The sequence below is a fragment of the Camelus ferus genome, chromosome 24 (assembly GCF_009834535.1).
Source record: "Camelus ferus isolate YT-003-E chromosome 24, BCGSAC_Cfer_1.0, whole genome shotgun sequence".
Lineage (NCBI taxonomy): Eukaryota > Metazoa > Chordata > Mammalia > Artiodactyla > Camelidae > Camelus > Camelus ferus.
This window is the reverse complement of record NC_045719.1, coordinates 4,241,383-4,267,434: the sequence shown is the minus strand read 5'-3', so window position 1 is coordinate 4,267,434 and position 26,052 is coordinate 4,241,383. Positions and strand designations below refer to the sequence as shown.

At 44.2% G+C, this 26,052-nt stretch overlaps 1 protein-coding gene across 1 annotated transcript in view; it reads right to left on the bottom strand.

The window, feature by feature from the left end:
- Window positions 1-26,052, bottom strand: part of L3MBTL4 (L3MBTL histone methyl-lysine binding protein 4) — a 206,273-nt gene that overhangs the window by 44,951 nt on the left and 135,270 nt on the right. Inside the window, 1 exon segment of the mRNA XM_032467410.1 lies at window positions 19,802-19,872. Within this exon segment, the coding sequence (XP_032323301.1) occupies window positions 19,802-19,872 (71 nt within the window).

Genomic DNA, 26,052 nt, shown 5'->3' with positions numbered 1-26,052 from the left:
GCACCAGCGGCAAGGCGCCCTTACGTAACAGCGCCTCTGCGAGTTAAGTACGGCCGGCCATACGCATTTTTCTAAAGTAAGAAATGAAACCAAATAGTGTAATATACGTTTTTTCTTTTTTTGCCCTGCTCTAGTTAAAATTAAAAAGGCCAGAATAAACAGCTGAAGAACGCTGCTTACCATTTTTTTTTTCTAATTACTCAAATTAATGGGTATTAAAGAAAACCACCCTCACATTCGGTTTGGCTGTTGGTTTTACATGGTAGGCTAGCTAATTAAAACGACTGCGCTTTCTGGCACACTGTGGTATGCATTTCATGATCGTGAAAAGCTCACATACTTGAAAATCAAGTTCAGCGTGCCTCCTGCACTTAGCTAAGTAATCACGGGGGGTGTTCAGCCCTCTCGTCCAAGTAGAGCCCTGTCTTTCCCTGTTTGCTCGCGACTGCCCATCAACACTGCTCTTCCTCAGGGCGATCACACTTAGGGGAGCCCTCCAAGTGCCTCACCAGCGTGACATGTCTGTGGAGCGCATTAGGAAATAAGGAATCTGGTTTGGTTCTGGTAAAGACAAAACAAACTCCTGGAGAAATGACACTCCAGGGCTAGGATACTCAGCTAAGATCCACGAGGTGGCTGCGGCACTGATCTTCCACGTGAACGTCACAGAGAAACGTACTTCAAAGCCCCTGCTCCTTGGATAAGGAGAAACACACCTCTCCGGGGAGGATGCCTAAATGCAGGCAGGGTGTCCACGGGCCCCGCCCCCATCCGCACAGCCCTCACCCTCCAACGGCACCCAGGCTTCGCCCAGTCTTTTCAAAATGAATCAGAACCTCAAGCCAAGCCCAATCGTTTCAGGCTATCGGTGTCTGATTAACACGTGTGGGTAAGCTCATCCTCCAGTTTTTGCCACCTCTAAAAATACTCACTGTTTCACTCTCCAAACCTTCCCTATGTGTAGTTTCAGCCTGCTCATTGGTTTCAGGACTCCCACTCCGTATTCTAAAGTGTTGCTGGATGTCTGCCTCTCCCCTGTCTGACGGCGGTAGGGTACCAACGGCTGGTTACGCAGCATCACTTAAATGATGTCGCTGCAGGTAAACAAGAACTCAGTGAGTTCACGCTCATCACGCTGTTCCTGACTTCTTACACATGGCTTTTCCTTCTATGACCCTTTTCCAGTCTTACACAGGGATGTAAAAATAGGCTGTTCTTATAAACGTAAAGCTAGAACAAGGGACAAATACTAGTGTATGGGGTTAGAGGAAAGGGCATGGCTTGGTATACATAATTTAAAGGGCATCTTGGTGAGTGCTTCCTTTGTCTATTATTTCAAATAGTGTTTACTTTCCTTAATTTAAATAGTTTATACACGTTCATATTCAACATAGTTTTGGAAGTCCTTGCCGCAGCAGAGAAGAAAAAGAAATAACAGGAATCCAACTAGAAAAGAAGTAGAACTATCTCTGTTTGTAGATGACATGACCCTATACACGGAAAATCCTAAAGATGCCACCAGAAAACTGCTAGCACTCATCAATGAATCTGGTAAAGCTGCAGGATGCAAAACTAATACTCAGAAACCTGCTGCATTTCTGTACACTAACAATGAAATATCAGAAAAAGAAATTAAGGGAACAATCCCATTTACTACTATTGCACCAAAAAGAATAAAACACCTAGGAATACACCTACCCGAGGAGGCGAAGGACCTGCACCCTGAAAACCACGACACTGGTGCAAGAGACCGGGGACGACACAAGCGGAGGGAAAGGTACACCGTGTTGCTGGACGGGAAGGATCAGTATTGCTGGCATGTACAGATTCAGGGCAATCCCTATCAGATTACCAATGGCATTTTCACAGAACTAAACCAAAGAATTTTAAAATTTGTATTGAAACACAAAAGACCTTGAAGCGAAAACAATCCTGAGGAGGAAGAATGGAGCTGGAAGCATCACACCTCCTGTGACTATGGACTATATGTAGATTATGTATTTTGTAGACTTATGCTACAAAAATATGGTAATCAAAGCAGTGGTACTGGCACAAAACAGACACGTAGATCAATGGAACAGGACAGAAAGTCCAGAAATAAACCCACATATTTACAGTCAATTAATCTGTGACAAAGGAGGCAAGACCACACAATGGAGAAAAGACAGTCTCTTCAATAAGTGGTGCTGGGAAAACTGGACGGCTGCCTGTGAAAGACTGAAATTAGAACACTCTCTAATGCCAAATACAAAAATAAACTCAAAAAGGATAGAAGACCTAAATGTAAGACCAGATACTCTAAAGCTGCTAGAGGGAAACACAGGCAGAACTCTCTCTGACATAAATTGCAGCAATATTTTTTTGGATCCATCTCCTAGAGTAATGGAAATGAAAGAAAAAAATAAACAAATGGGACCCAATTAAGCTTAAAAGCTTTCACACAGCAAAGGAAATCATAAACAAAATGAAAAGACAACCTATGGAATGGGAGAAAATATTTGCAAACGATGTGACCAACAAGGGATTAATTTCCAAAATATACAAACTGCTTTATAGCTCAATATCAAAAAAATAACTCAATCAAAAAATGGGCAGAAAATCTAAACAATTTTCCAAATAAGACATACAGAAGGCCACAGGCACATGAAAAGATGCTCAACATCACTAGTTATTAGAAATCAGAACTACAATGACACCAGCCAGAATGGCCATCATTAAGAAGTCTACAAATGACAAATGCTGGAGGGAATGTGGAGAAAAGGGAGCCCTCCTACGCTGCTGGTGGGAATGTAAATTGGTGCAGTCACTGTGGAGGACAGCATGGAGGTTCCTTAAGAAACTAAAAGAGTTACCCCACGATCCAGCGATCCCACTCCTGGGCATATATCTGGAGAAAACTCGAATTCAAAAAGATCCATGCACCCCAATATTCACAGCCCCACTGTTTACAATAGCCAAGGCATGGAAGCAATCTAAATGTCCATCGACAGATGACTGGATAAAGAGGTGGTATATTTATACAATGGAACATTACTCAACCATAGAAAGAATGAAGTAACGCTATTTGCAACAACATGGATGGACCTAGAGATTATTACACTAAGTGCAATAGGTCAAATAAAAACAAGTATCACACGGTGTCACTTACACGTGGGATCTAAAAAAAGTGATGCAAATGAACTTAATTACAAGCTAGAAGTAGACTCATAGACATAGGAAACAAACTTATAGTTACTAAAGGGGAAAGGTGGGGGGATAAATGAGAAGTTTGGAATTGATATACACACTATTGTATATAAAACAGATACGTAACAAGGACCTACTGTGTAGCACAGGGAACTGCATCAGTATCTTATAATAACCTACACTGGAAAAGAATCTGAAAAAGGATATATGTATATAATGTATATTATATGTATAACTGAGTCACTTTGCTGTACACCTGAAACTAACACAATATTTTAAATCAAATATACTTCAATTAAAAAATTAAAACATTAAAAAAATTTAAAAACATATTGTATACACCCTCACAATGCTTTTCAATGCCAGTGTCATCCCTCAGAGGCCTACTTCTGTTTACGTTATTTAACGTTTCCGATTTGCAGTAGCTTTAGCAAGAGGCATGAGTCATTCCTTAGCCACTTTCTGAGAAGGTAGTAGACGAGCAATTGCAGGGAGGCAGCTTGATGGATTTATGCTAAGTTAGAGGCAGCAGCTGATTAAACCTATGGTTGTGTTTCTTACCCCAGCTGCTGCTTCAATCTGCTGAGGGAGCTCAGGGGAAGTCCTGAAGACCAACCCGTTTCCTTATCTGAAATGCCATCTTGGGATCATAATGACCACAGTGAGGAACAACACCAACCCAAAGGGCTGTGAGGTGAGGCCTCACAGTGATGGCTGTAGCCTGTGATTACAAATACAAATATAGCCTTGAATAGGTAATATTAATGACTACTTTTAATGACTATTACTTATTATTTAATATTAAATATTGATTAATTAAATATTTAATGATAGTCACATGCCAAAATTGAAAATATCAAAGCCAGAGGGGTTAAACGATTTGCCAGGATAGCACAGCAAACTGGTTTCCGAGCTGAGATTAAATCCGTAACTTCCTGCATTAATTTTCCTCACCCTCTGTTAAATTCAGCTACAATAAAACTAAGTTTATCAGTACTCTCTCCCCTGCCTGCCCAGTGAACATCTCAGGTTCCCACTGATGAGAGGAAAGAGTGTTATGCATCCGAGGCTGCCCGGAGGGAAGGCACTGGAGAAAGAATGCTCTGGTTCCTCGCAGGATGACCAGTTTCCAGACAACGAGGCTGCTCAGTATTACAGTAACACTCCCTATCTTCTACACTGGGTAGTTTAAAACTTCAGCACATAAAACAGTATTTATATGGAAACCAATAAAGCAAAAGTTTAAATCACTAAAGCCGTGACCAGCTCCTACCCTGCTGCCCTTTAGTACTAAACACATAGGAGAAATGAATTACTATAATTTCTCTTAGTAAGAGACTAAACAAAATTAAAATAAAAACAAAGGAATAACTAAGTGAAAGCAGTAGTGGGGCGGGGGGGGTGGTCCCTTGTTGGTCCCATGGGAGACACGGTTCTGCAAGTCTCAGAAAACCCTCTTCCTATTTGCCAGAGAGAATGCTTATGTCTACTGTTCGAAAGTTGCTAAGCTTTTCAGTTCAGGAAGAATCAGAAAAAATAGCTTTTAATAGGTAAAATGATCATTATTTGCAGATGACACACTGGTTTACCTGGAAAACAATTACATGAAAGAATGACACATAAGAAGAGAATCTGACACAGTAGCAAAGTCAAAATCACCATACAGAAATGGACAGCTCAAACATAAAAAGAAATAAAATAATGCCATGTGCAGCAATATGGACCGACCTGGAGACTGTCATTCTAAGTGAAGTAAGCCAGAAAGAGAACAAAAAAATGCCATGTGATATTGCTTATACGTGAAATCTAAAAAAAAAGGGGGGGGGCACCCAATGAAACACTTAACTTAGATGACTGATTTCTTGAACGTGTGTGAGCACGTCTGACTGTCCTTTATGACTGCACTACCACATTCTGTTGATTCTTCTTTTGTGGCTGGTTTTATTCCTTTGATAACCAATCACCTATTTTTTTTTTTTTCAGTTTAAGTCTTGACAATTGATCGGCCTGTTGAGGTGAAGTCCCGTCTCCCCCAGAAGACCTGATTAGGGTCTTAACCAGCCCCCAGAGCCCCCGGGGCCCCACAGCAGCTCTGGTCACTTTAAGTGCTCTCCTTACAAGCTAAGAGCAGCCACAACGGGCAACTCGCAAGCTCTGCTCCTTCCCCTCCACGACCCTGGTTATTTCCCGGAGAAGCCAGCGAAAAGAGCAACAGGAACTTTTCATCTTGTATAATGAAGGTAGTTTCAGAAAAGTAATTCTGCATAAGAAGCCCGATTTGTAATGGCATCTATGCAATTCTGTTACATACTCATTTTTTTTTTACCAGTCAAAATGTGAGCTAGCAAAATGCCGTTGAAAAACATGGGTGTGAGTTCAAGGCAGCAGTAAATGCAGAATTCTGAGTACTAAAAATCATTATCCACTCACACCACTCACGTTGGTACAATAAATATTGAGAGACCAAATTTTAAAAAAAAATCATTAAAAACTGCCTGGACAGGATTTTATTCAATATAAATGCTACCCAAATGTGACAAAATATTTGGAGGTCAAAAGATGGGCTTAAAGTTAATTCATTCTCTGTACGCTCTTCCTCTAGATAAGGAATTTTGCTTAATCTAACTTCTCACCAAATCCTGTTTTCCCCAATACGTCCCCGAAGGAGGTCAGAGAAACTCTTCAGGACCGTGTAAGATCCTGGCGATGCTAGTCCCGGTCTCTTCCTTTAGGTTGAGACTGTGTTAAAGCTAGTTAGTCTCACCATTCTGAAAGGCAATTAACCTTGGAGTCTTCCACACGATGAAAGTATTAACACTGTCACTGTGCAGTTCTTGCAATTTACAAAGTTCCTCAGCCTTTATAAACGGTGACACTCACCACTATTAACACCTGTGCACATGAATTTCTAAAGGGTCTAATTTCATTTTTTTATTTTTTAAAGTGTCTAATTTTAAACAGCTCCAGAAAAATCAATGCCTAACGTTTCCCCAAACGCAAATGTGACCCGACCCCAGTGTGCACCGCAGCGCGCAATCTGCTGTCTGAATAAGCTCCGCGTAGTCCGCCAGCAGCTCGGTGCGCTGCTGCTGTGCAGACTGCAACTTCTGGGTTTTAATGGAGTTCTTCTTTTTCCCTCTGAGGGCAGTGACATGGGTCTGAGAGGAACTCTGGAGGGAGGGAGAGACAGGAGAGGGTGAAGTACTTTCTCCCAGTAAGTGATCTGCTCATAACGGGAAATATTTTTATATCGAATTTTTGTTGCAGAACTCGCATCGATTTGCCCTCGAGTTCTCAGAAGTTTTCTCAGCGTGCTGCCTATTAAAGCATCACGGACATGTGATGTCAACACAGCTGGTAACGTACTTAGTCCCCTTCCACGCTGGGATGCCTGCTTTCCTCCCGCCTCAGGCCTCCGGGGAAGAAGAGGTGAGGGTGGGGGAGGCGGTTGCCTCGAGGGTCGTGGTTTGGCCGGGAGGGCCCATGGTGTTGACCGGGGGAAGTGCCGCCTGCGACAGATGCAGAGAGGTGTCCTTCGTGGAGCTCCCCGCACTCATTCCCTCCGCAACCTCAGCATGCACGAGCCGCCAGAACACACAGCGCCGACGTCACCTGTGGGGCTGCAGTGCGGGAGGGTCCTGACTCAAGCCCTGTGGGCCTGGGGCCCTCACTGTCGGTGTTCACGTCTTCATTCCAAGAGCAGGGCAAACTCAGGGGATGAGCTCAGCCATTTCTTGAAAATCTCAGTGGTGGACTGAATTCTAAGGGAGACACTGCCCCTCGCCCTGGGGAGCAGCCCACCTTCCTGTGTTTCGCTGGGACGCTGAAGGACGCAGTATCCGCACCGATGACAGCTGACCCGAGGGCACTGGGCTCTAAGAAGGACCCTGGCATCTAAGTGACCGATTTTTCAGCAACGACTTTCCCATCTTACATTAAACACTGCTGGCTTTGCAGGATGAATGTTCAACACAGGGACGGCTGAAAGCGGCAGTTGTGGCTGTAGGAGCTCAGAGGCCTCAGAGACACCGGAGGGACCCCAACATTTCCAGCCAGTCAGCTGCTCTGCCCCCGTCAGCGCTGCTGGGCACGTCTGGCCGCTGGCTCTGCTGTGATGACCGACGGGCCTCCTTCTGGGCTCCTCCAGCACCCATCCTGCTGTTCAATGATAAAATGTCTGTCTATCTTTGAGTTCTCAGAAAAGCAAACAGAGGTGGTTCCAAAGGCTTCCTAAAAAAATGCCTTTAAGTCAATTTCATATGCATTTTTTCTTTGATGTTTGGGTTTTTAAATTACAGATATAGGTAGACACTGCAGGCACTGTCACATCATGATGCAATTTAAAGGGATGGTAAAGCAATGGCTCAGAAGTTTAGGGGGCCTGTGGGCTGCTTTCTGAATCATAAAACAAAATATGCTCAGCATTATTTTCAGTATCAAATTAATTGCAATTTTCAGAATATGGCAAGCAGCTGACATACAGCTAAATTTTAATTAGTCAGTATACTAAATTACAATAAACACGAATCAGTGCCTTCTCCCTGCCAGATGCAGGTCACCGTGGACGTAGGACTCATTGCACTTTTTATGCCTCTTGTACAGTAATAAGCATCCATTTCCAGACATTAAAGCAGATGGCAAAAAAAAAAAAAGGTCAAATATCCTTGTCTGATTGACCCTGGCAGCTGAAAGGACGCTGAGTTCCAAAACTCCGATGTATTTTTTCCCATCTGACCTTTTGAGGTCAGAGTGAGAGTCTCAATTTAAGTTCTGCAAATAGCTGACTCTCTCTTACTTGGCCGGTACGGAAGAATGTTCTGCTTCAAGATTCAGTGAGTAAGGAGGTTAATGCACACAATGAATTCTGACATTGTTCGTCTTTAGAGAACGAACAAGTCAGCATCCTGGGAAATATACCATGATGGCCCGAAACTGGGCCATGCAAAGCGATACCACGATCCTACCCGCCAGGCACGGACGGCTGCGGGAAACCACAGGCAGCTCAGGGAATCCCAGTACAAAGTTCTGTCAGTTTACACTCCCCACAACGAACCGTTACTCGGAAGAACAAATCCAGTGTCTGAACCTGTGATTCTCATCCCATCCTTGTTAATGATGTCTTCCTACCTTCAAATGGTTTGAGGAGGCTGCTTATCTACCTCCAGCCAGGGGTCAGCTCTTTAAAGCATACCACGCTGAGACAGCTGGGACACTGTAATGTAACTGTGCTTAGTAGTGGATCAACCTTGCAGAGCTGAGAGATGCATTTGATAAGGCAATAAATACTCTGCAGAGAAAGAGGCAACAGGTTTAATTCCAGAAACGCTACAAAATTCATTCAGTGCTGAGTGCCCACTGCAGGGCTGGCACAAGGCCAGGCCCAGAGGACACAAAAATAAGCAGACTCCCTGCCTGGGAGAAGCTCACAGTCCAGCAGGCACCTGGATCGCATGCACAGTGACGGCAGAGAACACTGAAAACAAACTCAGGGTACGCAGGTGCCGGGGCAGGGTCTGCCTGGCCGGGTCCAGTTAAGCTCTGTCCGCCACACACGCCCTGCCTGTCTGAGGTCTGATGGGGTGCCAGCCGACGCTGCTCTCCCCACCCTGGAGACCACAGCTCTCGGTGCTCTGGTGGGTGCACTCTACTCTCGGCCACTACATCCTTTCTACGGAGGACTTGGGAAATGCCACCTCAACAGCACCACCTCCCTTAGTGCGGGGAGTAACGGGCAGGGACACCTGACTCTCTGATCTTGGCAAACGGACTGTCTCATGCAGCACGGTCCCTGCAGCCCCACAGGTGCCTGCTTGGCTCACTTCAGGAGGTGGTGCGGGGAGGTGGCGGGGTGGGGGGTGCTCTGCAGTGAGACAGGGTTCAAACCCTGGCTCCATAATCTTGAGCTGTGGGGCGAAGGGGACAGGCTTCAACTCCCGGACCCCGGCTTCCTCTCATCTGTGAGGCGGGGTACCCAACACAGGAAGAAGACTGTTACATCAGATAATCCTGGCAATGACTCGGCACACACAGGACTCATGACGTTGGCTCATGGAAAAGCCCAGGAAACAGCCTTCTTTGCTCCCCCAGCCCTCTGCCCCCGCCCTCCCCGGATGTCCAATTCACTTCTTCCTTTTTTGTTTTAATTTGCTGTGCTCTAGCAACTATTCACAAGGCATTTACACTGTATTAGGTATTATAAACATCTAGAGATGATTTAAAGTATATGGGAGCATGTGCGTAGGTTATATGCAAATACTGCACTGTTTTGTTTTATTATTATTACTATCACTATTATTATTTTATTATTATTTTTTTTAATGGAGGTACTGGGGTCTGAACCCAGGACCTCGTGCATGCTAAGCGTGTGCTCTACCACTGAGCTGTACCCTCCTCCCTTTCACTTCTGCTCACCCTTCAGACATGGGCCCTGGTCACTTCTCCAGAGACGTCCCCCTGACCTTGGGGGACCGTCTTCCCAGCTGCCACCTCATGTGCATGTGGGTGGCCGTCAGTGGCTCTCAGGAGGCCGGGATCCCATGACAGTTAAGCCCAGCTCTGCTTTCGTTCACCGCAGCCTCCCCCAGGCCCAGGATAACGCTGGCGTGTGAGAAGAATACGTGGACTGACCCAGTATATAAAGGAACGATTCTGGCACCAGAGAAACGGTTCTGTGGAAACCCCTCGAGGCCCCTGCGGCGTTAGAGGGGGGCTCAGCTCCCATCTGCTTATTTCCGGGTTACCCCATGACCCTAGTGGAAGACCCTAACATATAGCTTAAAAACTGCTTATTTTCAAAACTCTTTCCTCAGACCTACATGTTTTGCCTCGGGAACCTGTGTCACAACGTGACCAGACACTTCCACGTCGTCTGCTGCTGAAGCAGCAGCGACACTGTGCACCCTCACTTCCCGGGCATGGCCATGTCACCCCGACACACCTGCGGGGGCCAGTTACCTACCGCGGCTTCTCTAAGGAATCCTCCAGAGGCCTTCAAGGAGGTTTTAACTTTGGTAGAAAGGAGAAGCTCAAAGAAAATTTCTAACATTCCGCCACTCATTCTAAGATTAATTTCTCTTGATTAATAATCTGGTATTATGTTCATTTCCCTACCGAGGTGCTGAGCACGGGATACAGATGTTAAGATGTTACGCAACTCAATCCAGACTGCCAGGACCACTGCTTGAGCAGGTGTATTTGAAAGTAAGGTTTCTTTGCTAGTGTGCTCAATCAAAATGCAGTATTTGGGGGCGGGGTTGATTCAGAAAGAGTTTTGAGGAAACATTCTCAATTTTAAGGCAAAACAAGACACAAACAAGGATCACTCTGAAAACTTCTCACACCCCAACCCTTATGTTTACAGAAGCGTCTTTCGATGTAAACACAGTGAAGACACAAACACCGCCCCACCCCACAACAGAGCCAAATGCAACCCATCACCTGACAGACATCCCAGGAAGGGGGCCCGACACCACAGAAATAGCTTGTGACCCAACCCAGACTCCCGGCCCCTTGGAGAAGGACCTTCCACTCACCTCCAAGGTGTCTGTGTGACACATGGGTGGCTCAACTTTATTCTCAGCCTCCTTTCTGGATGCAGTAACCTTCTCTCTTTCAAACATACCAGTATCAACTGTGAAAGCGACTCCAAGGGGTCAGAGGTGGCCTGTCTGCAGGTCCGCTACCAGCAGGGCTGAGAGAGCCCTGGGTTTCAGGACAGCAGTGGCTTCCTCTATTTTGTGATAAAGCAAGGCTTTGGGCAGATATGTCCATATTTCTTTAAAATAAAAAGGATGTGGGCTGTAAAATTCATTAATGGTAAGACAGCAACTCTGTCACTTCCAAGGAGAAATTTCTGGCCAAGCAGAAAAGCATTCTTCTTAAGAAAAGAAAGACTGTCATGGAACAGAATAAGAATGTCAGAGACACTGAAATGGTTTTTGACTTCAGACTTCAATGCCAGTCTATCCAACACAAAGTAAAATCCCCAAAGTTTCTGCAGAAGAAGTTTGCTTTTCTGTTTAAAGGAGAACTTAGCAATGGTCAGACAGGAAGCAGAAGTCACACAGCATCTGGAACACACCCACCGCTGGGGCCAGGAGGAGGTTCAATCTAAGGTGTTACTATTAATCCACTCGGATGAATTTACAGACGAATGCTGGAGTCTTGGTCATACCTTCAGCGACACAGTGCTTTATTCTGAATGCTCTTTCGTATTAATTCTCCCTTTTGAGCCACTCAACTACCATTCTAAGTAGAGAAATGGTCTCCATCTGACAAGCGAGGAAACTAAGGCTCACAGTCTAAATGCTGCGAGTTTGTGGCTGGGCTCAAGGTCAGGCCCCTCAGCCTCCTAATAGGACCCTCCGTCTGCTGCAGGGAAAGAGCTTCCGATTTAAGAGGAAGACCTAAGCTGCACTTGTGTCCTTTAGCCGCGAGTGACCTTGGACAAGTTACCCACCTACTCTCAACCACCTCAACAGGAAAAACGGTGTCTACATGAATCTTCTTTACAACAGGGCGAGTGCTGGATGAATATATTATTATCACCATCACTGTCATAGCCAGCGCTGTAAGAAAACAGCTATTATTTGATGCCACTGCTAAGAAATGTTTTAAAAAAGAGTGTCTTTTCTGAATTTACAGAATTAAACACTAGGCAGAGTATGTTCATGAAAATCCATCACCACTGAGGATAATTTTTTTTCAAGCCTCATCTTTCTAAAGGCAAATAAAAGAAAAATAATCATTAGAGTAGCTACATCTCAGATGACAGGAATCTTGTTTTTTTTTAGTTTATTTTCTAGTTTCCTTAAATACTTGTTATTTTATTATTTCCTTATGATTATTTTATAATTTGATTTTTCTAACCCATCAAAGCCATTAAACTCTTGGCAGTCCCAATCGAAGGAAAATGGCATCGTCTAAAATTATTCAAAAAAGGAAAACAAATCAATGAACAAAAACACAAGAAAACAGTGAATGAGGGAGAACCATGTAAACAGAGGAGACTGTTCTCTTTGCTAATAAATAGAGTGACGCACACGATATGCGAGGTACCCCCTCAAGGCAACGGTAACCATGGTAACAAGGAGAGAGGCAATGTCCTCGGAGTGACTCAACCAAGTACCTAACTGATGTACTGAACATACCTCAGGTATGTCCTCACACGGCACTGAAGTATTTTATGCCCTTATTTATGTAAAGTTACTGATTTTAGTCGACACTCCTTTAATTTACAAAGAGATGGAATCTTCTTGTACCTCCTAACTTACGTAAGAGAGCAGCACTATGTTTACAAAAACAGCCCAGGTGTCCTGGGGTCAGCAACAACGCTGTTTTCTGTTTGGCGGTGATGATATTTAGGTCTGAGGGATTTCAGCTCGGAAATCTACCACGATGACAGCCCGACGGAGTACTAAGGCTCATTTACATATACTTACGGCACCCAGTTCCGACTCTCTCTCCATTTAGAAATACAGTGCTCGGCATTACTATCTGAAGTCTCCTTTCTCTGCAGTGATGGATTGTCGAAACAGCAGGGCTGACTGGGTAGAGAAACCCAGGACAAACTCTCGTTAAAGGCCCTTTAAGAGCAGGAATTCCACTGCCTCATCCCCTCAACTGCCCCCGCATCTCTGACCTTCTCTCCTGCCTACCTCTGCTGTAGCCTCCAGAACCAGCCCTGAGCTCTCCCTCACTGACTGTCCTGATGGGACATAAATCTCAAGTTTAGAAAACTTTTTCTCATAAAACAGGCATGTTCTTTCCAAGGAGACTATGTATTAGGGCAGTATTTCCCCCAAGTCCTTGGTACCTGTCATGAAGGCAAAAAAGCGTCTTGCACCCCCCTCCTGATGGAGAGGGGCAGGGCTTCCTCCTTGTGCTCCTGGAAGAATCTGAGAGGCACAGCTTCTTCGCTGTAGTCTGAGGACTCTTCCCTTTAGTACTGGGATTAGAGACGAGGACGACCAGCCTGGTGACACCCTGGACCAAGTGATGATTGAAGCAGAGAGATGCTTGCTCTGGGGGAGTCCACGCCCCAATACACCCACCTGACTCTTACGTGTTCACAGACTCTGCGGGGGAAACGCCCACATCCCTCAAATCTGACGCTGGGAAGAAGGTGAAGTTATTAGGATTCCCTGTCTCCTGCCTGGGATGATGGGCCGAGAATCTAAGAATCTAGGTCTCCCGTGTGGGTCCAAGAGAAAGAGGACTGTGCATGGTTGGAACACGAAGCTGGAATTCCAGTCCAGGAAAAAGCTCCGTCTGTCCCTGGGTTGTCCCTCTGCCCCAACTCCACACAGTAAACATGTTGAGGACCTCAGCTTAGCACCCTGCACCTCATCACTGTCCCGGAACACTGGCTAAGGGACCAACAGTGCCTGCAGGCTGCAGTGACTTGGATCAGAAAGCCGCGTTCTAATATAACCAGAGACGGAAGAGGATGTGTCAGCGGCAGATTCTAGTCCCAGAGGGATATTTCTGGAATACTCTGAGGAAGCTTATGGCTTGGCTGCCCACACAGCGCCAGACTTGGTGCTGTGGGATTCAGCTTTCAGAGCTGCCAGTCCCTCGAGCCTTACAACTAAAAATAAGCAGCTACTTATTAAAGAAGATTTATTTTTCCTAGATTTTTTATTCTTCCATGATCACTTTTTACACAGTTGAATTTTCAAAATATTTTGTCAGTAACATTTATAATTCTTCAAAACCCATAAACTATAAACTATGTCTTGATTCCAGCGAGAAAACTGGCTTTTCTCATTTTCATGTTTTTCTGGAACTTAACGGGAAAAAGTTTGCTCTAAAAAGAAGGGCGAAGGGAATTTTAGGAAAGACCATATAGAATATGTTAAAAACCAAACTAAAAAAAAAACCTCATGATCTCCTAGGAGGGAGCCTGGAGGCCTGCACACCCCACACTCACTTCCAAGATCTCCCTTCCTGCTCCGAGCCTCACGGGCCGCACGAGGGTGGCTTCCAGCAGGATCCCACCAGCGAGCGGAGGTGTTTGAGCGCGTTCGACAGGGAAGCCGACTCATTACTCAGATCTCAGCACCTCCACATCTCCTAATCTCAGCCAGCCTCTAACTTGGGTACAGGTCTCTGCTATTTATTATTTTAAGCAAGGTAAGGCTAACAGCTCTCCTTTTTAATGAGAAACTTTTGCTACATTCCCTCTGTCCTGGAAGTGCTTATTATTAATATTTTAACTGACACCAAAAGAAGGTAGAATTCCATAACCAGCAAAAATATTCTTGAAATGTTAAGCCAAAAGAAAAACATTTCTGAAGAAAACTTACTTAAAAAAAACATAGCTAGAAGACACACTAAAAGAAACACAGAAGAGTTTTTTTCAGAGGGAAGATGATCCTATACAAAGTTGTGTATTTTACTAGCTACAATATCTACTAAAAATATTAAAAATCGATAACCAACAAGCTAGTACAGAAAAAATAGCATAATAAAGTAAATTCTTGGTTAATAAAAAATAAAGCAAGAAATATGAAGCACACAAAACTGTTGAGAAAAATAGAAAACAATTATTAAAATAGTTATAAACCCAACTTAACAGCAATAACATTATAAATGTGTCAAACACTCCACCAGAAATACCACTATCATCAGACTGAATGTCGAAGTAAGTATCACGTGCCACTTACAAGAGACATGCTGAAGTCCAGGACAGTGACGGTCACTCGACTTATGACAAACAGGGGAAAGGAAGGGGTTTGTAATAATAAATGATACTGGGTCAGCTGATACTCATATAAAAGGTAAGTCTTGATGCCTATGTTTTACCATGTATAAAAAATCATGTCCAGGTGCACGACAGGGCTAAATGTGAAAGAAAAAGCAAAGATTCTAGAATGAAGAATAGCAGAATACAGTCACAAACATGCAAGAGGCACACGGTTTAAACAGGACACTGAAGAGCCACCCACAACAGAAAGGACTGGTGGACTGTATCACAGTGTGGGACTTCTCTTCATCACCAGGCTCCACGGAAGAGAAAGGCCAGTCACAGCCTGGAGAGGAAGACACCTGCCACACGTCTACCCAGTGATGCACTCGGGTACAAACACAGAGAACTCCTCCGTCTCAACAAGGAAAACACGATCTAAGAGACAAACAGGAGAGGTACTTCACAAAAGAGGCTGCTCAAGCAGCCAGCAAACGCGAAAATGTGTTCAAGTTCACTAGGCTTCAGGGAAACGCAAAATTAAAAGCATAATTAAATACTGTAGACCCCAAAGACTGGCTAACGTTAAAGTGACTGGCCGAAACTACCTGCTGGCAAGGACGTAGGGTACCTGCAATTTCCAAACTGTGCTGGGAGGCACGCACTGGGACAAACGCTTTGTGACAATATATTTGACGCCAGCTCCTGAGGTTGAACTTACGCAAACCCAGTTACCCAGAAATCCTGCTCCTGGTTATATGCCCACGGAAATGCAGCCACATTTCCGCCCCGTCACACACTAGAAGGTTCCTAGCAGCACCACTGGTAAGAGGGCAAAACTGAAAACAACCAACATTAAAATAAATACATTGTGATACCACCATAAATTGAACAACACGCAGCAGTGAGCGTAAGCAAACCACGATCTGAATGGATCTTACGAACAACGCTGGCAAAAGCAGCCAGTGATGAAAGCGCACACACCGTGTGATTTCATTTATAAAACAGAAACAAGGGACCTGACGGCAGCGCACATCAGGAGAATGAGCACCCCAGCAGGAGGTGGCAACCGGATGGGATGAGCTGGGGGTCCAGTCACCCTCTTCTCTGGACCCAAGAGTAAATGGGTACGATCCGTCGTGTACGTGGCTACAAGTTTTACTTAAAAAAAAAAAGAACCTAGCAGCTGCGTACGCACTGACTTAGGAAGATAACCACGGTATATCAGCAAGCGCAAATCAAGGTGACCTGCAGGTCACCAAATACAAGATGATTCCTATGTGTAAGATACTAGCAATAGAAGATTATACATACACACTATACTAGTAATATAAGAGAATAGATACTAGCAAAGAAAATAAAAAGATGAATTGTTACATCCAAAGTCAGTCCATGAAGGATTTATTAACAATGTTTATCTCATATTTTTTGCTCTATGAAACTTTCTGATTTTTATAAAAGTGAACACTGGTTATAATTAGCAGTAAGAATCCCCCCAGTTTTGCAGCTGACCAAGCCACAAGACCAAAGCTGCCCCCTGGGGAGGCACAGCAGGCGCCCTGTATCTGCGGCACAAGCGGCTGGGTTTTGGCTGCTCTGGCTCTCGTGTCTCTAAGGACAGAAGGCAGGCGGCACGGATGAGGAGGTCCCATGTACGCAACGACACGTGCATCCCCCAGCCTCGCTCCACATGTGTCCAAAGGGGCAGAGTTAGAGTAGTTCTCAGCGGAACAGTCACGGAGCAAAGGTAAAAACCTGCCAGGCCACTACGCAGATGCCAACTCAGCCCCCGAGAAGGGATACGTGGATTGATCTTTGTTCGTGCGTTATTCACTCAGCAAAAGGTGCAAAGGAAAACTCCCATCCGTGTGTCCTAGGAGTCACACCCAGCGAGCTTCCCTGCAAACCTTTCCATTAGTAAGACACACTCCAGCTTACATCTCTTAATTTTACTACCAAGCGTCCCTCAAGATAATCATGTTTTCCTCAACCAATTTATATCATTTAATTCAAAGTTTCTGTTATTTAACCCAACTGTTATATATTCTTACAGGAAAAGAAAAACGCTGATTCTCTAAGAAGGGTATTGAAAAATAATGGGTAGCCTTTGAAAATCTCTTATTTATCTGCCAAGCATATCAATTGAGAATAAAATGATTTAGAAAATACAGATGTTTCCAAGTAAACACTGCAAACACGCCCAAGATACAAGAAGCAGAAGCTGCACGTGTACATCTGCACAGGGCACACAATCTCCAAAAACCAAAGGTATACCGTTTTCCCTCATGGGAGAAATGGAGAACAAACTTTAATCCATTTACCTTAAGAAAAGAAAAAGAAAACATTTCTAATGACTTTAAAAAGGTGTTTATTCAAATCTGTGGTCAGACACCCCCTACCCCCCCAAAATAAAGGTAAGGATTTAGAAATTATGCTCAGATTTGTAGGCTCACAAAAAAATAAAAAGGAAATATGAAATAATTATTTAATATCACCATAGCGACATACTTATTCTCATTATTTTGTCTCACCCAGGTTAGAAGCAGAGAAAATGAGCTTAACTGCAGTAACAAGGATTACTCACTACAAGGAAGAACGGCTTTGGGTGACAAAGGGCTAACAAGAGAGCAGGTGCTAAATGAATTCTGGGCTAGAGCAGGTCCCCGCAGGCCTTCCCTCTGCCAGAGCTGCGTGCTGGGGGCCAGGCGGGGGCTCCCCGTCGCTCACGCTCTGGGCCTGTTAACACAGACCTTCACCGGGAGGAAATCGAATGTCCAAATCAGAGAGCACTGTAAATGCACCAATGAATCAATGCATACGGTTGCAAACTTCTTATCAACTACGCAGAAAAGAACAAGTGCTTACTGAACAAGCTGGATTTCATCCTTCGCAGCAGGCAACTGTGTTTTGCTAGTGATATTTTCTGTTTTTATAAGGGTGATCTTCATGACTACTTTCCCTGTGTGAACTACAAAACTGACTAACAGGAACATACACATAATTACTTTGTGGAGATATTTTCAAAAGTGTCAAAATATGAATTAAGACACTGACACTTTTTTAGGGTTCCTCATACTGTTGCAAACATGTTGTTTACAGAATGAAGGCTTGGCAAAATGGATTAGAACATTTGTATGGAGCGGCTTCCAAAAGATCGGTTATTTATTTTATTTTATTTAAAGTGATACTCCTATCTGGTTATAGACACAGAATTTCTTCTGGCTAGGGAGATACGTATAGGGGCACAACCAAAACAGAGAAACTTCCCTCCATTTTCTGAGGAAACGATTCTTCATCCCTTTGTGGGTGAGATGAAACTAAGCGTTCTTTCAACTACGAGCAGAGCACGGGCCCTGCCAGAAATGAGCCCACGGAAGTCACAGCCCTTCTGAACCCTTGTACACTGCTGGGGGGAATGCCAACTGGTGCAGCCACTGTGCAAAACAGTGTGGAGGTTTCTCAAAAACCTAAAAACAGAACTACCATATGACCCAGCAATTCCACTCCTGGGTATATATTTGAAAAAAACAAAAAACCACTAATTTGAAAAGACACGCACACCCCAATGTCCACAGCACCATTATTTACAATTGTCAAGATATGGGAACAACCTAAATGTCCATCGACAGATGACTGGATAAAGATGTGGTGTACACACACACTGGAATACTATTCAGCCATAAAAAGAATGAAATTTTGCCATCTGCAGCCACATGGATGAACTTGGAGGACATTATGCTTAGTAAAATAAGTCAGACCGAGAAAGACAAATACTGTATGATATCACTTATATGTGGAACCTAAAACAATACAACTAGTAAGTATAGCAAAAAACAAAAAAAAGCAGACTCAGATACAGAGAACAACTGAGTGGTCACCAGTGGGGAGAGGGAAGGGGGATGGGGAGGTCAGGGGTTGGGGATAAGGGTGTACAAACTATTAGATATAAAATAAGCTACAAGGATATACTGTGTAACACAAGGAATATAGCCAATATTTTATAGTAACTATTAATGGATCATAACCATTAAAAACTGTCAATCACTACACTGCACACCTGTAACATATCATATTGTACAGCAACTATAGTTGAATTTAAAAAAAGTCACAGCTCTTTTGTTCAATGACTACAAAGCACACTCTTTTTTTCTTAAGAAAAGTCCAACAGGTGACTGTACTGGAGACGAAGTGCAGTGCTACCCAGTGGGGCTAAGTCACTGCACTTCTAGGCAAACGAAGAGAAAACTCACTAATTTTCTCCCCTTTTAGAAGATACACAGATCTCCTACCACGTTCTGGAAGATACAAACAAATTACCAACATTTTCATCCGACCAAATAAAAACTATTGCATCAAGTTAACACACCCAAGGGGAAATTTATTCCTTAGCTCACTACAATGTAAGGTCAAAATTACAGAAGAAATTCTACCTATACTGGGTCTTAACTGCAAAGAAACATAATTAAATGAAAACATGCAACTCTTTTTCCTATACTCTAATAATCCCTCAGCTTCTAATGGTTCAGCTTTGTTCCATAACCTTTTTGCCTGTCTTGCTAATGAAATCACATCTTCCAGTCCTCAACTTCTAAAAATGCAAGGAGACACTGCAGATGCCCTCCACGCCCTGTGAAGGTGGCAGAGAGAGAGTCCACCCCTGACACGTGTGTTTCTATAGGCGTAGATTTGCCCTGCCATCAGTGAGGACCACAGAGATAGATTATACAGCCTGCTCCTTCCACTTTAAACATAAGAAAATTAAGGTCAGATCAGTGAAGTCGAGTTGAGACTAGAAACCAAGTCTCTGAGCCGCTGGCAGGTCCTTTCCCATTCCTTCTTGGAAGGGACAACATCCACTAAGCAGACAAGTAAGACGATCTTCACAGCGGAAAGCAGAGCCTGCGCGTCTGCCGGTGTTTTTGCTCTTACCTCTGAGCGGATTATCCAAGGCAGTATCTTCTTCTCCTCTGATTTTCACACACTTTTCCTGCTGTACAAGTCTGGGCAGAGAGCAGAAATAAAATCTAGATTCATTATCGGGGGAGGTAGGAATTAATCACGACAGCAGCACAAATTTAAATAGAAATCACAGGGTAAACAATAGTGAATTAGCAGGTATTTTGCTGCACAGTCTCATTAGAATATTTCTTCAGTTCCAGCTTCAAAAACACACTTCTGTTCAGAAACTCTAACTCTGAAACCTGAAACTTCAAAGCCTGCAAGCCCTCGTTCTATTACAGCGAAAAGTTTCTAAGACTCTGGACTCCTCAGATTCTGAGGAGCTGTTAGAGGCTGACGGTGACGGTGCGGTAGGTGAGTAAGTAAGAATTACTGCTGGTGATTTTTTGTGCTTATTTTAATCAGAAGATTATATACATTGTGCTCAAACAACTGTACAGAGTAATTTAGTTACACTGTTGAATGTCAGGGAATTAATTAACTTTTAAAATGCTCCAGTATGCAGTAAGGACTAATTCTGTAATTCTTTCATCAAGGAACTTTATTAAAATCTGAGGCTCATAGTTCGTGATGAACATGGAAGGTTCTAAACTGAAACTTTTCCAGCGTTGCTGATGATCTAGGAATTCATTTCAGGTGGACAGAACCTGAGATGGCTGATTAACTCATCTGTAACAGTTAAGATTTTAATGAAAATTATGACACCTTGTTTTGCAAATCTATTTTCTGATTGCACTTGGACAACAGCTCTGTCATTTTACCTTGACTGACAAGCCTTTTAAGTTCACACTTTCAATTTCTGTTTTAGATGCGGAAACTGATTCAGTTCCTAAAATCTTACAAAGAAACCCAAGGGACTGGTATGCAATTTGAGGTAATTTTCATCTACGTTCCATAAACATGTATGTGATGGTAAAAACACATTCTATTAATCAGCCACTTTTTAACCATTAAGACTTTTTTTTTTTCAAAAGAACAAGAAACTAAGAAAGGATTTCTATGGAAATCCCATCTTCGGACCTTACAAGAAGGTCCCCCATAGTTCCTGTGAACCATACCACCCCCAGGTTGTTAACCTCTGTGGAGCCATGCAGAGCCCAGAACACTCAGCATGGGAAAGCCTGGGTCCATGTCTCAGCACCATGCCCTGGGTTTGAGACCCAGAGTGCCCAGTTAAACTCTACAGGATGCAGTTTCCCAGCCTGCAAAATGGGGACAGTACTTGCCTTACAGGGTTTGTTCGGAACAATCAGTGAAACAATATGTTATAAACTAGTCCGCAAACTCTTATGCATCATGGACATGCATAAAAATATGTGAACTATTTTTATGAAATCAATGTTTAATTTTCATTATATATGTATATATACATATATTCAAATACATAAAATCAGGATTTATTTACATTCTTGTGGGAAACAATAATAAATGGTAGAAAGAGGTTTAACCCTACACATAGAGTGGAGAGAGCTGGTCACAGGCATGACATGTACACAGTCTAGTCACTCTGCAAAGAATAAGATGGGGGAAAAAAGCACACTTTCAGCTCTGCTTACATATTTTTGGCAAATAGTTGGGTATTTTCCCAAAACTTTATAAATTTTATGAAATTGGGTTGATTCTCAAACCATCTTAAAGCATCCTTCTGCAAGACATGCTGATAAAGATCGTGATTCTATCTCACAAAATAAGAGAAGCTAGTAGGCCTTATATAACTTGATGAAGATTTTTAAAAAGCAATTTAAAAATAAATCAAATAAATCTACTGAGTGGCTTTTTAAAAAAAATTCCAGGCACTGCAATTAATCACAGATATATTTAGGTAGAGTTCTTGCTTTCAAAACTATTACCTCACTAGGGAGATTCGGCGAGTCAAGCTCTGTAAACAGCTCATTTCCTGAGTGAGGGAGGTCCTGCCTGAGGACTCCCAGACTCTTCATCTCATTCCACCTCACCTCCTTCCCACATACACTCTACAAGGCAGGCATAGGACGCTTGTTGTGAATCAGGAAACTGAGGCTCAGAGATATTAAACCACATGCCCACCTTGGGGGCGCAGTGAGTTGATGGCTGAGCCAGGATACAAACTCAACAGACTCCAAATCCAGCTTCCTTCTGCTCCACAGGTCCTCTCACAGGGACGGAGGGTCCCTGAACACTTACGGAGGCCTGGAGAAGGAGAGGCCGCAGGCAGAGCCGGAGAGAGGGGGAGACAGGGATGCTGCCAGTGCTGGAGGCAGGACACGGCTCTGCGCTGGGTGTTGGGGGGGACGCAGCCGGGTCTGTCCCGAGAGAACAGGGGTACGGATGGCCAAAGGGGCCGGAATGGGTGGGAGAAAAGCAGGTACAGGCACGGAAGGAGCAGAAACCAAATGAGAGGGACAGGGTTTGGGGGACGTGACTAAGCTGGTCAGCTTATTTGGCTGAGGCACCTGCACTGTGAGGGGAAAGGAAGGACCAAGGGTGAGGTCACAGGACTCAGCTGGAGCCGAGCCAGGGGAGCCTGCATGCTATTCTCGGGCACTTGGGGTTTACCTTGAAGGCAGTGGAAAAGGCCGCTGTGGGGCTGCACCCGGGGAGAACCCACCACATAGTCAGCCATGTTCAGAGGTGGTTAGGCCAGCCATGTGCTGAAGATTAACATCTGTCTGCATTTCAGCTAAAAAGGCGACACCACTGAAATCTCAGATACTACGACTTCACCAGCAATTCTTCTTGAAGCCTGGCCGGGACCTTCATCACACAGTCATCATAGCTCCAGCGTGAAAACGACCTTCAAAATCCTTTGCTAACAGTGTGGCTGTTACCGCAGCAAGTGTCAGGCTACCTGTCTGTCTGTCTATCCTTGGTTCATTCTACAGGGGAGTGCACGTCTTAGCCCATTCAGCTGGCGAGACCCGCCGCTGACATCCGTGATCTTTGCTACCCGCTGTCTTTCCAAGTGACTTGCCTTTTCCTTAGGATTCTGCTACTTCCTGTTGAAAAAAGGGGGCTGCATGTTCTCTGACCCTCCTCCTGTGCTTCCTCTGCTCTTAATGAGGCAGATCAGTGGCAACTGTTTCTGTGCTCGGTAAACACCAGGCCTGTACCAGGTGCCTAACACAAAGGAGGTGGTATTAATCTTATACGGATGTGCTGAAAAAGACAGAGAGGTTAAGAAGCTCGCCCAAAGTCACACAGCAAGTAGAAGAGCCAGAATTTGAATTTAACTCAGGTTAGTCTTCATGTAAAGAAACACCTTCTAGACCGTGAGCTGGCAAACCACAGGCCACGAGGCAAATCCCACCACTGCCTGTTTTCATAAGTGAAGCTTTGCTGGAACACAGCCACGCTCATCGGTTTACTTGCTGTGTATGACGGCTTGCATGCTGTAGCAGAGATTTTACGACTAGCAGAGCCTAAATAAAATACTCACTATCTGGCGCTTTACAGAAATGGTTTGGGTTTGCTGACCCCTGTTCTAGAAAGAAAGATTCCTGAGACCAAAAATATGCACGCCCAGTGATGGTTTCACATGGCTATCTTTTCCTAAACTGCCCTAACAGCTGTCCTGGGTTATAACTTATAATGGGGTGTGGAAGGCAAATACTGGGCTGTGAGTGCTTTTTATTTTTAGACAAACTGTCCAAGTCCAGTCAACATTTCTTTGAGCATTTCCTGCACGCAGGCTGCATTCACCCAAGGTGGTGTCAGCCACCAAGAGACAGGATAACCTAACAGGGGATATGGACGTGTCCACTGCCAACCTGCACACAGAGTGGGTGGAGCAAAGGGCTGGAACCGAGAGATGAAAAGAGGAAGAAACCACGATGGGGTCACAAAGGAGGGAGTTTCTGCTCTGAAGGTCGGAGAGGTTAGAGAAATCTTTCAGAGGGAGATGAGCTTGAACAAGGCCTCAAAGCAAGTTCTGACTGAGGAAAGCAGAGACAGGGACTCGCAAAGGCACAAATGCACGGAGGGTGGGGGTGCTGAGCAGGCTGCGGGCAGGTCACGCAGACCCAGAAGCTCTCTGCATCTGTATGTCCCTATGCATCCTTGTGTGCAGGGATGCAGGGACGTGATTTATTCAGAGCAAAGCAAATGGGTCAAACACCCACAAGACTCTATTGAGCCAAAGAAGGATTCACATAACAATTTAATTTATATATCAAAAGTAATTAAACTTTGAAACATACTGCATTATACAGCATCAATGAATGATACAGGCACATATGAAAATGTTTACTGCAGCCTTATTTATAAGAGGAAAAATACTGGAATCAACCCGAATGCCTGTCAACAGGAGAATGAGATACGTTAAGGTTCATCGACACCATGGAATAAGACACAGTTATGAAAAGTAATGCACGGAATCCACTTGGGATGATTGGGCAAATTATTCATGACAGGTTGTCAAATAAATCAAACGTATTTTTAAAGCTGGTATCTTTTTATTGTCAGACTTCCTTGGGGCCAACAGATAACACTGCCGCACGGCTGTCTGTAAGGAATCAGGTCAATTTGTTTTTCCTTGTGGGCAGACTTAGCTGCTTGGTCTTTGTAACTTCTCCGTATAAAAATGAAAGTCCAAGACCAGATTATTCTTCTTCTGGTCATAAATGCTGATTTATTTACAAGAGCCTTGTTCAGACCTCAATTATAAACTTGGGATAAAAACGTGTGTATGTTATTAAAGCCTCAGTATTTAACACCCGGGGGCTTTAGCAGTTTGCTCCCGTGTTAATCTTTCAGGAAGGAGCATCCGTCCTCAGTACCCCACGTGGCCATGGCGTCATCTGTCTGGAGTGACACAAGCTAACCCACAAGGAAACAGTAACAAAAAAGTTACTGTATTTTTTTAAAAAAGAGTGAATGTGTCTCTGCACACCTGTAGGTATCCGTAAACACCAACAAAGCACAGAGAGAAACATGACAATCTAGTCACACCCGTAACCTCGGGACACCGCAGCGGAGCTGAGGACTCAGGAGTCAGAAATTGTTATTCTTAAAAACATCTATATTACCTAAATTATTGCAGTGGGTATTTTATATTTTTATAAGCCTCTAAGTCATGCTGTTTGATAGGAGAAAGTCTGGGGAATCTCAATGGGTTTACTGTTTCCTTTCTCCTTACTAACCTACATTTTCTAATTTTCCTGTAATACTCAAGCATCGCTTTAGTTATGAGGAAAAAAAATCATGTTCAATGTCCCAACTTTACTATTTACAACGAATGGGAAATAATTATTTTCAAGCCAGATGAAGCATGCGGATGAGAAAAAATGCCCGCCGGTGCTCAGGCAACAGCGTTTGTTTTTCTGGGGTGCGGAAGCACCAGTATTTCCTTGATGGAAGAGACCACGGGCGTTCAGCACACACTGTTCTCAGCGTTTAATTACTAAGAGCCCGAGCCAAGGCAGGGTTCCAGAAATTCAGAGATCACAATAAATTACAAAATGCCTTATGAGAGTGAGTGCAGAAAAGTATTTTTAAAGCTCTTTTAAAGGCAGACATTGGTTATTTTATAACATTTGAGCCAAGCGGTTCCTCCGCTTAGAAGACACGAGACTTCAGTGAAGGTGTCAGAGGAGCCCGGTGTAGCCGAGCTCCTTCCCCTCGTCATGGTGCCTGTCTGTGCTCCCAGGCTGGTCTTGATGAGATTCCGTTCGCAAAATATTCAACAGACCCCTTTGGTTTTTTCCTTAATGGCCTGGATCTGGGTAGAACTCTGGGAGTTTAAGGCAGGTACCTGCAGAAACTAGCAGTGTCCCCTTTTCACTCCTTGTCACGTCTCACATCTGTGACTCCTCTCCCATGATGGTTTCCTTCTGTTTTTCCTCCTCCATCTCCTCTCCCTGAAAACACACTCCCCGCAGGATCGGGCAGCTTTGCTCACCTCCTCATCTGCAGCCCTCCACGCCCCACTCGGCCGCAGCGGATGCCCTGTACATACTTGCTGGATGAACACATGTTGGGACCCCGCCGGCCGCCCAGTCTCAGGGACCAGAGCTGCCCCACCTGCATGCACGACCTCCTCCGGCCACTCACCAGCCTGGGTGGGCTTCTCACCACTAAGTGAAAGCTTAATACGGACAAGGATTTTGGACTGTTTTGTTCACTGCTGTGTGACTGGAGTTGGGAACAGTGCCTTTCTAAGGATTGGGTCAATAGATAAGTGTTGAGTCAGTGAATGGCTCTGGTCAGGATCCTGAATTCAGCAGGCATTCAGGTATTCACAGGCC